Genomic DNA, 11,802 nt, shown 5'->3' with positions numbered 1-11,802 from the left:
GAATTTTTGTTTTTCTCAAAAATATTTAAGTTTATAACAAACTTCTACCAGTATAGAAAAGGTCATTCAAAGGTTTAAAAATGTGTTCGACTAATGTCAAATCAGTTGCAGTATTAAGTGTTGTTCACACTGAACTGTCACTACCTAATACTAGCACTTATTCGCCACCTACAATTGGAGGGTGATGCGGAATGTAGCGGTGCAAATCTTGTTTCAGCTTTTCTTTCCACACCTCTATACCAATATATGAAAGGCTTAGAGTCCCATAATTCCAAACTGCAATTATTAATTTCTCCTCCATGATCAGTTTTCCGTGAATCGAAAGGGATGCCATCTATGCATCACTTGATTGGTCCAAGTAGAGCACATGTTTCAAAGTCAAGGCCCGGGGGCCAGATCCGGCCCACGGAGTAGTTATATCCGGCCCTCCGGATCATTTCATTGAAGCAATAGATCAGTTAGAATGACTTCTAGCTTTCTTTATTGAACTTAGTGTCTTACATCACAAGGATGTCATCCTCTAACTTTCACTAATGGTGTAGAAGAAGTAAACATAACAGAATAAAATAGCTAAACAGGGTTAAACAGGCAGACAACAAAACACATTGACAAAACCCACACTTGAACCCCAATCAGCCCAGACAGGCAAAGGGAACGATATCCCACTGTTCGGCTCAGGACCCACTGTGATTTTTGGATTTTGGTCCCCTGTGCGATTGAGTTTGACACTCTTGACGTAGAGACTGAAAACAGTCGTATAGACGTAGCTACGCATGAACTCGAGAGTTTGAAGGCAGAAGCCCAAAAGGCACTTTTGCATTGACTTTTAACTGAGTCCGGGTCAACGTAGCTTGTAACTACCTGGATCTTCTATACCGGTTTATTACACTAAGAGTTAAGTTTCTTCCAAAACGTTCTTTCTAGACACATCTGGTTCCACCACCTGAGTCACAAGTAAGAAAAACACAATTCCATATAACATAAATTCATCTTCCTGCTTTATTTACAGTCCATTCCTAACTTTAAACTCTCGTTGGGATCAAAAGAGTTCAGTTTCTTTCTCACACAACTCAGAAACAATCATGTTTTTTTTCTTTTAGCCCAGACTTTGGTCTTTTCATAAACATGTTTTCTTTTCAGATCCTTGTGGGGTTTGAACCTCAAATGGCCAATACGCTCATTCAGGAAATGTGGACTGTTGGCAGAAAATTCCAGAGTAATCTGATGTGGACATTTTTCCGTCCACCGCCTGAGCCAGCAGCACGGTACTGCTACATTTGAAATGTCTTTAGAAAGGTGTGACAGACTCTCAATGGGTTTTACCTGAGTACTTTAATGAAGTTAAAGTAATTTTTGAGAAGTACCAATGTGAATGCTCTGTAAACATTCACACTATAGTGATTCTTCTGCTCCTTTCCGTAGTTTTTTCGTCACGTAAAAACTCAATCCCACTTTCAGGTATTTCAGCAATCTTGGTATCAAAACATACAGCTTGTTCAGGACATTACTACAGTATTTTTATTATTCATAAACTTTATAGTTTTTTAAATATTTAGCAAAATATGCCCCATTGGAAATAAATGAGAAAAACTTCAAATTTTAAAATGTTAAGTAGATTAGCAACAAAGCTAATGTTTGGGGCTAATTTGTTATCTACTGGGGTTTTTTGGGCTAATTTAGAATTTAGTTTCTGTTTTAGAAACATGCTAACGTTTTTTAATAATTTAGTTTACTTAGAAATCTTAGGCTATTTTGAAGTTTACCTAGTATTTTTATGCAGTAAGCTAGCTTTTTTTGACTAATTTGGCATCTACTGAGGTTTTTATGCTAAATTGGAGTTTAGCTAATATTTTAGCAACATGCTAACGTTTTTGGCTTATTTGTTATTTTCTGGGGTTTTTTTCAACTAATTTAGAGTTTAGCTTCTGTTTTAGCAACATCCTAACGTTTTTCACAAATTTAGCTTACTGGGGAAAGTTTGGTTATTTTGAAGGTTAGCCAGTATTTTTATGCAGTGAGCTAGCTTTTTTTGACTAATTTGGCATCTACTGGGGTTTTTATGCTAAATTGGAGTTTAGCTAATATTTTAGCAACATGCCAACATCTTTGGCTTATTTGTTATTTACTGTTTTGTGGCCTAATTTAGAGTTTATCTTCTGTTTTAGCAACATGCTAACATCTTTGGCTTATTTGTTATTTACTGTTTTGTGGGCTAATTTAGAGTTTACCTTCTGTTTTAGCAACAGGCTAACGTTTTTGACTACTTTAGTTTACTGAGGATGTTTAGGCTATATTTTAGTTTAGCAGGTAACTAAGCAATGTGCTAGCTTTTTTGTGGGACTAATTTGGCATCTACTGAGGTTTTTATGCTAATTTAGAGTTTACCTAATATTTTACTAACGTTTTGTGCTAATTTGTTATCTACTAGGATTTTTTTAGACTAATTTAGAGTTTAGTATCTATTTTAGCAACAGGCTAACGTTTTTGACTACTTTAGTTTACTGAGAATGTTTAGACTATTTTGTAGTTTATCAGCTAACTAAGCAATGTGCTAGCTTTTTTATGTTACTAATTTGGCATCCACTGAGGTTTTTATGCTAATTTAGGGTTTAGCTAATATTTTAGCAACATGCTAACGTTTTGGGCTAATTTATTTAGTTTATTAGGGCTAATTTAGAGTTTAGCTTTTAATTTAGCAACAGGCTAACATTTTTTACTAACTTGGGTTACTGAGGAATCTTAGGCTAATTTAGAGTTTATTTAATAAACCTGCTAACTTTTTTTCCTAATTTGGCATCTACAAAGGTTTTTTGAGCTAATTTGGAGTTTAGCTTATATTTAAGCAACACACTAAATATGTTTTGTAAATTTGGCATGTATTCTGGATTTTTAGGACATTTTCACTACAAATTTAGGTCAACTTTAGCGCTCTTACGGAGTCCTTTAATGAAATTTTCAGTCTTTTAGCAAATTTGGCATTTTGGAAATAGGTCTTGCATTTTCAGCAAATCCCTTCAGCTATTAAATCAAATTGCATCACCATTTTTAGCAAAAAGCTTGAGAATCTTCAGCAACTACTTTCAAGCAGTTCACACTAGCATTATTGTAGGTAATGCAACTTTTCTAGTTCACTTTGTCATCTGGTGGCCATGGTAAATATATGTGAACTTCCTTCCAAACTTTGTGACCTCACTGCCCAATTCTGCATATCTTAAACTCTCCAGTCATCAATCATTCAATGGTAGTTTTTCTGATCTTATTCTTGTTTGCCAAAAGTCTTATCTTCAGAGTCCAAGTGGGTCTAAAAATAGAAATAAAAAGTCAACATTCGAGCGCTCGGTGATGGAATTAGCTGAACGTGTGTTGTAAAGGGAAACAGAAGCCCAGGAGGGTTTATGAATTCCAGCACATTAACGTCCCAGTAAAAGAAAAAAAACAACCTGAGCGGTTTTATGGAGGTGTTTTTCTGCAAGAGCGAGAGCTGATGGGATGTTAAACTGATGACAACTTTTATAAAAACTCAAAACTAATCAGTCAGTTGTTGACTTTATGAACATGAAGGTTGTGATGCTTTTTTTCCCCCCAATCTGGCCAAATGGATTTAAAAAAAAAAAAAAAGAACTGTGAAGGAATTGTGGTCAATAAAACTCCGACATGTAAACTATTCCATCTTCATCTGGTCTTCTGTCTGCGTCTCCCTACCTTCCTCCTTAAAAGGCAAAGCCTTTGGAACCAATCGCCACCGGTCGCTTTAAAACCACACACTGAATGGAAACAAACAATACACAACTGTCTATAAATAATCCACTTGTAGACAATTAAGATTCATCTTTGTTTTCATTGTCTGAGCTGGAATCACGTCAGCCGGATAACTCTAATATTGTCCACCATTTCTGCTGCACCAATAATGTTAGGTTGGAGTTGTGAGGGCTGTAAGCTAGTGGGAGAGAGTGTAAAGAAATGGATGATGGGAAATTAGGGCGGGCAATAGGTCGTAGCAACCCCAATTAATCAATCAATTTACCATTTATGAGAGTAATAACAACTGCAGACACACATTAAAAACATCAGTAAATAAATTAGAAGCACTTGATAAAACCTGCTATGTGAAAGGCTGTAAACAGTAGATACATTAACTGGTTGCCATGACAACAGCAGCTCCTAAAGTGGCACATTCTTCTTCTTTATTTGTTTTGTTCAGAGATAAGACAGGAGCTCCTACGATGACACAGAAAGGGTCCATAAAATGAAAAATCAACTTTTTGAGCTTTTAAGTGTATTCTACTGTCCGTTCCTCACTATAAAGAACCTCAAAGCGGTATTTTGATCCGTTCACACATTTCTGAGTAAACCTCTAAAAACAGCAGCCCCTCCCATACCCATGAAAATGAGCGGGTCCTCACATGCTTACATCACAAGTTGAGAACCGCCCCCTCCAGGAAGAGCCTGCTCGATCCTGACCTTATCTGAGAATGGAGCAAGAAGACGGGGGATATTGGGAAGAAAGCTGGAGGAAGGAGGAGCAGACTATTTCCTGGTGGATAAAAGGGGAGGACTATTTCCTAGTGGTGGTGAAGGGGAGCAGACTATTTCCTGGTGGAGAAAGGGGGCAGACTATTTCCTGGTAGTGAAGGGGAGCAGACTATTTCCTGGTGGAGAAAGGGGAGCAAACTATTTCCTGGTGTAGAAGGGGAGCAAACTATTTCCTGGTGGAAAAGGGAGAAGACTATTTCCTGGTGGAAAAAAAGGAGAGGACTATTTCCTAGTGGTGGTGAAGGGGAGCAGACTATTTCCTGGTGGAGAAAGGGGAGCAAACTATTTCCTGGTGGAGAAAGGGATCAGACTATTTCCTGGTGGAAAAGGGAGAAGACTATTTCCTAGTGGTGGTGAAGGGGAGCAGCCTATTTCCTGGTGGAGAAAGGGAGCAGACTATTTCCTGGTGGAAAAAAAGGAGAGGACTATTTCCTAGTGGTGGTGAAGGGGAGCAGCCTATTTCCTGGTGGAAAAGGGAAAATACTATTTCCTGGTGGATAAAGGATGCAGACAATTTCCTGGTGTAAAAAGGAAGAAGACTATTTCCTGGTAGTGAAGGGAAGCAGACTATGTCCTGGTGGAGAAAGGGATAAGACTATTTTCTGGTGGGAAAAGGGAGCAGACTATTTCCTGGTAGTGAAGGGTAGCAGACTATTTTCTGGCGGAAAAGGGGGGAGGACTATTTCCTGGTGGTAAAGGGAGCAGACTAATTTCTGGTGGAAATCGGGAGCAGATTATTTCCTGGTGGAAAAAGTTAACGATGAATTTGGAGAACTGGTTTGATCGTGATTTTTTTAGCAATTTACAGAAAGGTACGAGGATTTTTTCCACAGAGATTGATGATGCCAGAACGATGCAAAAAGCTGCAAGGGTACATGACTAACCCTTTAACACTTGAGCTGTCACCAATGGACAAACTCTTTAAAATCAGTTTTATTGGACTATGAACCACTATCTGTTGGAATTGTGGCAGTTGCACAAACGTTTGAAGAGTTCCAATAGTCGAAAGAACCCCAACTAGCCCCGCACAATGCATCACAAATTTATCGCTATATCGCCCATGTATTGAAAAAGACGGCTTAAATTGCGATACATGATTACCTTAAATATACAAAAAAACAATCTTATGCCAGTTTGACGAATTCAACAAATTAAATATAGTTCTTTTCATAAAAAAATATTAGTTTTTGTCATAATTTGTGTTGATAGTTTACTCAACTGAAACGTTTAATTTCATAAAAACTCCTATTTCTAAATGCAACAAATTATAAAATTTTTGTTAATTGATCCAATGTTTCACTTTTTACAGTGTAATAGTTAATAATTGACATTATAAAGTTTGGAGGATTTTAAAGTCTAATAAAAATGTAGCTTCAGGTGTTAAAGCTTGACTGACGTGGACATTTTGACGGTCAAAACTGAAGCCGTAGCCGTTTCTGAACTCGTTCTTGTCCTGAATGAGCCAGCATGTGAGCTAAAAACAGCAGATTTGCAGATTTTATAGATTATAATCCTGCTGCAAACTACAGAATGTACATTTTTCTTTGCCCTCGTTCTAAAGTTGACATCACTTCCATGAGAGCTCAGCTGCGGTTTTTTTTAAACAACACTCCGAGGTGTAATAACTTCATGCTTGCAGTAATGACTCCACACTTGATGGCCTCACATTAGCCTCACTGGGTCTTATCAGGGAGGGGAGAGACAAGGAAAACAGAGCTGGGGTTGGTGGGAAACTTGCGGGAACTCGGCGAGATGCTGAAGCGTGGACGTGTGATGGGAGGGGAGGGCTGTGGCTTTGACCCCGTGACCTGTGCAAGTCGTGAGAACTACTGACATACTTAAATCTTCACATCAGATCGGAATATTGAAGCAGTAGATCCTCCAAAACAGCGGAAAACCACCATACCTGTGCACGTGGACCCCCTTCCTCTTCAAAATAAGATGTTTTAGTTTGGATTTCATTTCTGCCTGACTCTCATTTACCCTAATTTGGAGTTTTACAACAATCCACTAAATGCTGGGTTATTTAATCCCTTCTAATTTCTCATAAAGAGGAGGCGCGCGCTCCACACATGGATCACATGTGTTTTTAGTGATGGGGGGGGTTACCTCTGAGTTCCACACCACGCACTGTCGAGGGCACGCGGGCTGCACCTTCCTCTGCAGCCACCTCCGCGGGGAGAAGAGCGTCCCCGCTGCGCTCGCGGGCTGCGCCGCGCCGCCCCTGGGGAACTCCGCGGCGCTAATCCGTTTGGCGCGCTTGACGAGCTCATAGTCAAAGTGGAAGTTGGAGGACGGAGACACGTCCGAGGGGATGGACGGGGAGGAGAGCGACGGCGCGATGGGCTCCTTCAGCGCCGGGATCCGCGTGCGTAAAGCCGCTTTGGCACCTGCGTCGCCGCCCCCGGTGCCGCAGTGCCGGATGATGGCCGGATCCAAGCTGCGCGTCTGCCGCAGCCTCCGCTTGGCGATGGCTTTGGAGGCGGGAGAGGAGCAGGAGAAGACGCTGTTGAGGAGTCCCTGCGCGCCGGACATGGCTCCTATTTGGGGTTTGTCATCGGCCCCCGCTCACCACCACCATAAAAACACAAATCCTATCGGTGCCACATCCAGAAGAAACTCCCAAAATTAAAAAAGTTGGAGCGCAGGGAAGAGCTGCACCTGGCTGGAGGCGCTGCGTAAAAGTGGCTCGGACAGCGCGTCGGCGCGCGCGCGCAGGAGAGCTTTCAAGTGGGTGGAGTTCCAAAAAAGTTTAATTTCTACAAGTATTTTCAAACTTACTGATAAAAAAATACCCCAAAATGCATCCAGGTGGGATTAGATCAGATGGGCAGTAGATCATCCACACGCAGAGACAAGTTATAATCCTCTTCCTCCAATAATCCACCTGTCTGGGAATAACAGACCAATCAGGGGAGGCTGCATCTGAGTTATTATTAGCCAAACATAAAGCAGCTGTAGGATTAATACTGTTTCCTTTAGAACCTGAGCTCAGATGTGTGAAGGAATGGGTGAAATGAAAGGAGGTAGCCCACTGATAAAGAAGCTGCCGCATGACACAAGCAACTCCACCTGACACTGATAACGACCCAGATAGAGGAGAAAACACGTTTAAAGCGACTTGGAGTAAACTTTCTGGAAACTCACCTTCCAAATGTGGCTCAGAGTGAGGCTGAAATCAGTTGCAGCTGCAGAAACGGGGTTTCCTGCCAGAGGACTGCATTGTTTGAGCCTGTCATGGGGATACGGGCCTGCATGTGGAGGCCGCATTACAACCAGAACCACATCTGAACTCCACTGACCACAGCAACTCAGTAAACTGCAGGAGTTGATCGATTTCTCTCAAAATAGGCAGTTTTAAATTAATCATTTTTTTTGCTCTCTGAGTATTCAATGTTATTGGGTTTAGCAAATAACTGAATGAAAGATTTGTGTGAATGATAATTCACAAAACTATGTGTTTTTGCATTGTTTTCTGTGCTCAAAATGATCTAATTTGCAGCTATACTCTAACCACAGTCTATTATAAGATCAATAGAGTGTAGTTTTTGCAGATTTTGTTTGTTATTTATTGCAATAAAAAGTGAATAAATCAGATTTATAAACTTTTTTTGATTCATTTCTTAGAGAAAACAACTATATTTTTAAAGGACGTAAATAGAATTAATTTATTAGAAGACGTGTTTGGTCCACATCTTAACACTAATACTTAAAAAAACACAATAAACTTAAAAAAAAGTAATTTTTTATAGAATTGTAACTATTTTTTTGCTTTTAGTGACACCAACTGGCCACTTTGTGTAATTGCACGACTTACAAAACACAATATTGTTTTAAAAAATTATAATTTACCAAACTTCATTTTTAGGTTCGTTTTTACAGCAAAAGCGTAAAAATGATGTTTCCATAGCTTAAAGTCGAGTTTTTTCAAATGCTTATAGTGACATCTTTTGGCTAATTTGGGGAATTGCACATGTACGGTGTCCGTGAAAGGCCTTTTTCCGTTTGTTAAACAGAAGTTTTCGGGTTGCGTTCGCTTTATGTGAAATTCGAACGTTATTTTCATATAAACACTTTTCATGAATGTGATTAATTCCTACTGTACTATATTAATCTGTATAATGTGTGGGTGTTAATATTATTTTATTTTTAAACTTATATTAAGCCGTTAAAGATAATCTTCTCCGTGACATCGCAAAGATATAAAAAAAATTCCGAGCACCCCTGAAAGCACCATATCACTTCGATACGCTCAATAGCGCCACCCTGTTTTCTGTTAGAAGCGTGCGTAGAAGAAGAAGAAGACCACCCCGGGCGGGAAATGTTTTGGAAACGAAAGAGTTAAGGAGTTTATAGCTTCAGATCGATGTCTTCTCTCCCACACGTCGCCATGAACAAATGAATTCGCGAGGAATTAAATATCAGTTTCACAAAGGAGAACGAGTTCTGTGTTTCGAACCCGACCCTAGCAAGGCTAAAGTGCTATATGACGCAAAGGTAACGTTTTCTACAAACTTTAAAAAGCTTGAGGCAACATTCATATGAGTAATTACATTGTAATAACATGTTTTATTTCTGTAAGGGGCTTAAAATAATAGCACCTTGCGTTTAATATAAGTATCGCCTTCTATTATTCTTAGTTTTTGTTGCATCTTTTCCGGGTACGTTTGATTTAGATTTGCGGTGTCGAGAATCGCTTCACAATAAGTACTAAAAACTATCTCAATAAAGCATTTTGTTTATTCAAAGCTAACAAAATTACGTTTTTAAAATAATTATTTGCAACAAAATTTCATAAAACGTGCTAATTGATAGTTTATAGAGCAGGAAGATAGCCCGGTGACTTTTCGTCCAATCAAATTGGACCTCCGCGTGTCAACAAACAAACAAACCCTGCGCGGCTAACCCGAACAACACCGCCGTTTCGTGCAGCACACTCGCATTTCTCTTGTGGGAAAAAGCCCCATGCTTGGGTACTTTTTAATAATTCTACTACACGCAACGATTTGACGAAGCTAGCATCTTCAGGATAATGCCGAACGGCAGATATCTGACGGAAAGCGGAGCACCGAAGGGGGCGGATGCTAACGACCGCTAGCTAGCAGCTAGCATGAGGCCTACTCGTAAACGCGATCTTTTCTAAATGACGCAGACGTTTTATTTCGTGTTAGCCTAAATATAATTAAATTACGACTTGTTAGCTTATTTTAAATGCATCAGATATGTAATTTGGAGGTTTTTGAATAGTATTTATCGCGCAGTAGCTGCTTCGTGCTAGCAGCAACAAGCTAAATCTAAAAATATACATATATTATATTCATTATTTATGGTTTCCTTTGAATGTTTTTTTTTTCTAGTTTCCCTCCGTTTTTTGTAATTTTATTAGTACATAAATGACCACTATTTTAAATTACTTGTTTTTTTTATATATATTTATATATCTATATGCTAGCTATCAAATGATTTTGTATTCATTTGGGTGATGTATTTGATTAAAAATCGTTTATTCATGATACCATATTAAGTGTTTTTTTTTTTTAAGAAACCTGTTTATGATCTTTTATAACAGGAAAACACTTATAAATAGGCTACCCCTTTCCCCAGATTTTACCCCCCAAATTTTTGGTTGTATTTGACATAATCTGTGTACAAACATCGACTGGTTTTTCCCTTGTAGGTCCTAGATGTGTTGATCGGTACAGACGAACATGGAAGAAGAGTCCCAAAGTACCTGATTCACTTCAACGGTTGGAGCAGAAGGTACCACAAATGAAGTAAAACCCAAAGACGTACTCCCATGAAAATAGAGTTTTTGATTTGTTGTTGTGGTTTTTTTCTGGAATTGAAGGACGTACGTATAAAGAATGTTAAGGTTAAAATCCTATTTCTGACTATGCACTACTTTCTAATGAACTATGTCTTAGAAACAACACAGATTTTTGGATTTTGGCAAAAAAAAAAAACGATCATTATTAAAAGACCACTGGGAACGATTTTACAATAGATGACCAGAGTGGGACTTTATTGAAACCTTAAAAAATAAAAAGTTGACGTATTTCTATTGTTTTTTTGTGTTTCTAAAGCTGGGATCGTTGGGCCGCAGAAGATCATGTCCTAAGGGACACAGAAGAAAACCGAAAATTGCAGCGGAAACTGGCTCGTAAAGCTCTGGGTCGCATGTGAGTGAACGCTGGCGCCCTTCCTGAATTGTCAACATACAACTTAGCTACTTTCTTTTTTCTAAAAGGAAGAGAAAAGGATGGACGAAGAGGCGCCGTCGTCAGTCTGGCACTAAGTCCTCTCTGAAGACTCTCCCTAAGGAGGACGACAGCGACGATGCATGTGAGAAACTACATTTCTAAATCATTACAGATACCTAGGAATTTAAAACAAATCTGTTTTTTATTAATTAAAAATTCCAGAAGGGTCCCAAATATTTCATTTTGTATTATTTAAATATTATTTATTATTTACATATTATTTTTTAAGTTAAACGACTCGTTGGGGACAAAAAGTATATATAACTTTTTTTTTGTGTGAAAGTTTTGATGCTTAAGACAATTATTTTGAAATATTTGAACAAAACAATCAATTAATATAAACCATAAAATGCAAAACTAATAAATATAATTCCTAGATCACCTCTTACCTTTCCTCGACCTCTTTTTAAGTTTGAAGAACTGGAGGTCGAATATTTTAGACCATCACGATTTCAAGAGCTGCTCTCTCTTTCTGCCCCATCAGAGAAAAAATATCCTCTAATTACCCCAATAGCCTCCTCATTCCTACCTTTAAAAAATCAGGAGAGCAGAAAGTGTATTTATGAGAGTGCAGATAAATAAATGAAAGAACTTTTGGGTTCACACTGATTTACGTCCCAAAATACGAAAAACAAGAATTTTATCTCGATTAAAAGTAGAACTGCCACGATTAGTCGACTAATCGACTATTAAAATAGTCGATTAGTCGACTAATCGAATGGTCGGCAAACAATTTAACAGTCGATTAGTCGTAACTTTATATAATATGAAGTCAGAATGAAGTAAAGTTGAAAGTTATAATAGCATTTTGCTAGCTTTTTGAATTATTTTGGCATTTTTTAAGGTTTTTAGGCTATTTTTAGACTTAAAGGGTTAGTAATGGGGTTGTGGGTCATTTTCGGTGTTAACTGTATTTCGCCATTTTGGCGTGTTTTGAGCAAGAAATATTGAAATAAAACGGCATTTTTGAGGCCAAATTTGGCAAACCTGTCTCTTCCGGGTCAAAAGC

At 38.5% G+C, this 11,802-nt stretch overlaps 2 protein-coding genes across 7 annotated transcripts in view; one reads left to right on the top strand and one right to left on the bottom strand.

The window, feature by feature from the left end:
- Positions 1–7,399, bottom strand: part of LOC112160026 (rho GTPase-activating protein 6) — a 118,765-nt gene extending 111,366 nt beyond the window's left edge. For 2 of the 4 annotated variants that reach the window (XM_036215453.1, XM_024294337.2), the window contains exon 1: positions 6,643–7,399. In XM_036215453.1, the coding sequence (XP_036071346.1) occupies positions 6,643–7,068 (426 nt within the window). In that variant the 5' untranslated portion in view covers positions 7,069–7,399. The remainder of the gene's footprint in view (positions 1–6,642) is intronic. The other 2 variants (XM_024294335.2, XM_024294336.2) reach the window with 1 other exon arrangement.
- A 1,393-nt stretch (positions 7,400–8,792) lies between these two features.
- LOC112160118 (male-specific lethal 3 homolog) overlaps positions 8,793–11,802 on the top strand; it is a 10,677-nt gene continuing 7,667 nt past the window's right edge. The window contains exons 1-4 of one of the 3 annotated variants that reach the window (XM_024294493.2): positions 8,793–9,030; positions 10,211–10,293; positions 10,617–10,712; positions 10,781–10,875. In XM_024294493.2, the coding sequence (XP_024150261.1) occupies positions 8,932–9,030; positions 10,211–10,293; positions 10,617–10,712; positions 10,781–10,875 (373 nt within the window). In that variant the 5' untranslated portion in view covers positions 8,793–8,931. Of the gene's footprint in view, positions 9,031–9,368; positions 9,507–10,210; positions 10,294–10,616; positions 10,713–10,780; positions 10,876–11,802 lie in introns of those variants that run through there. The other 2 variants (XM_036215450.1, XM_024294494.2) reach the window with 2 other exon arrangements.

Source organism: Oryzias melastigma, linkage group LG2, assembly GCF_002922805.2.
Source record: "Oryzias melastigma strain HK-1 linkage group LG2, ASM292280v2, whole genome shotgun sequence".
Taxonomy (NCBI): domain Eukaryota; kingdom Metazoa; phylum Chordata; class Actinopteri; order Beloniformes; family Adrianichthyidae; genus Oryzias; species Oryzias melastigma.
Note: the sequence above shows the minus strand (reverse complement) of the source record. Positions and strands in the feature narration are given on the sequence as shown.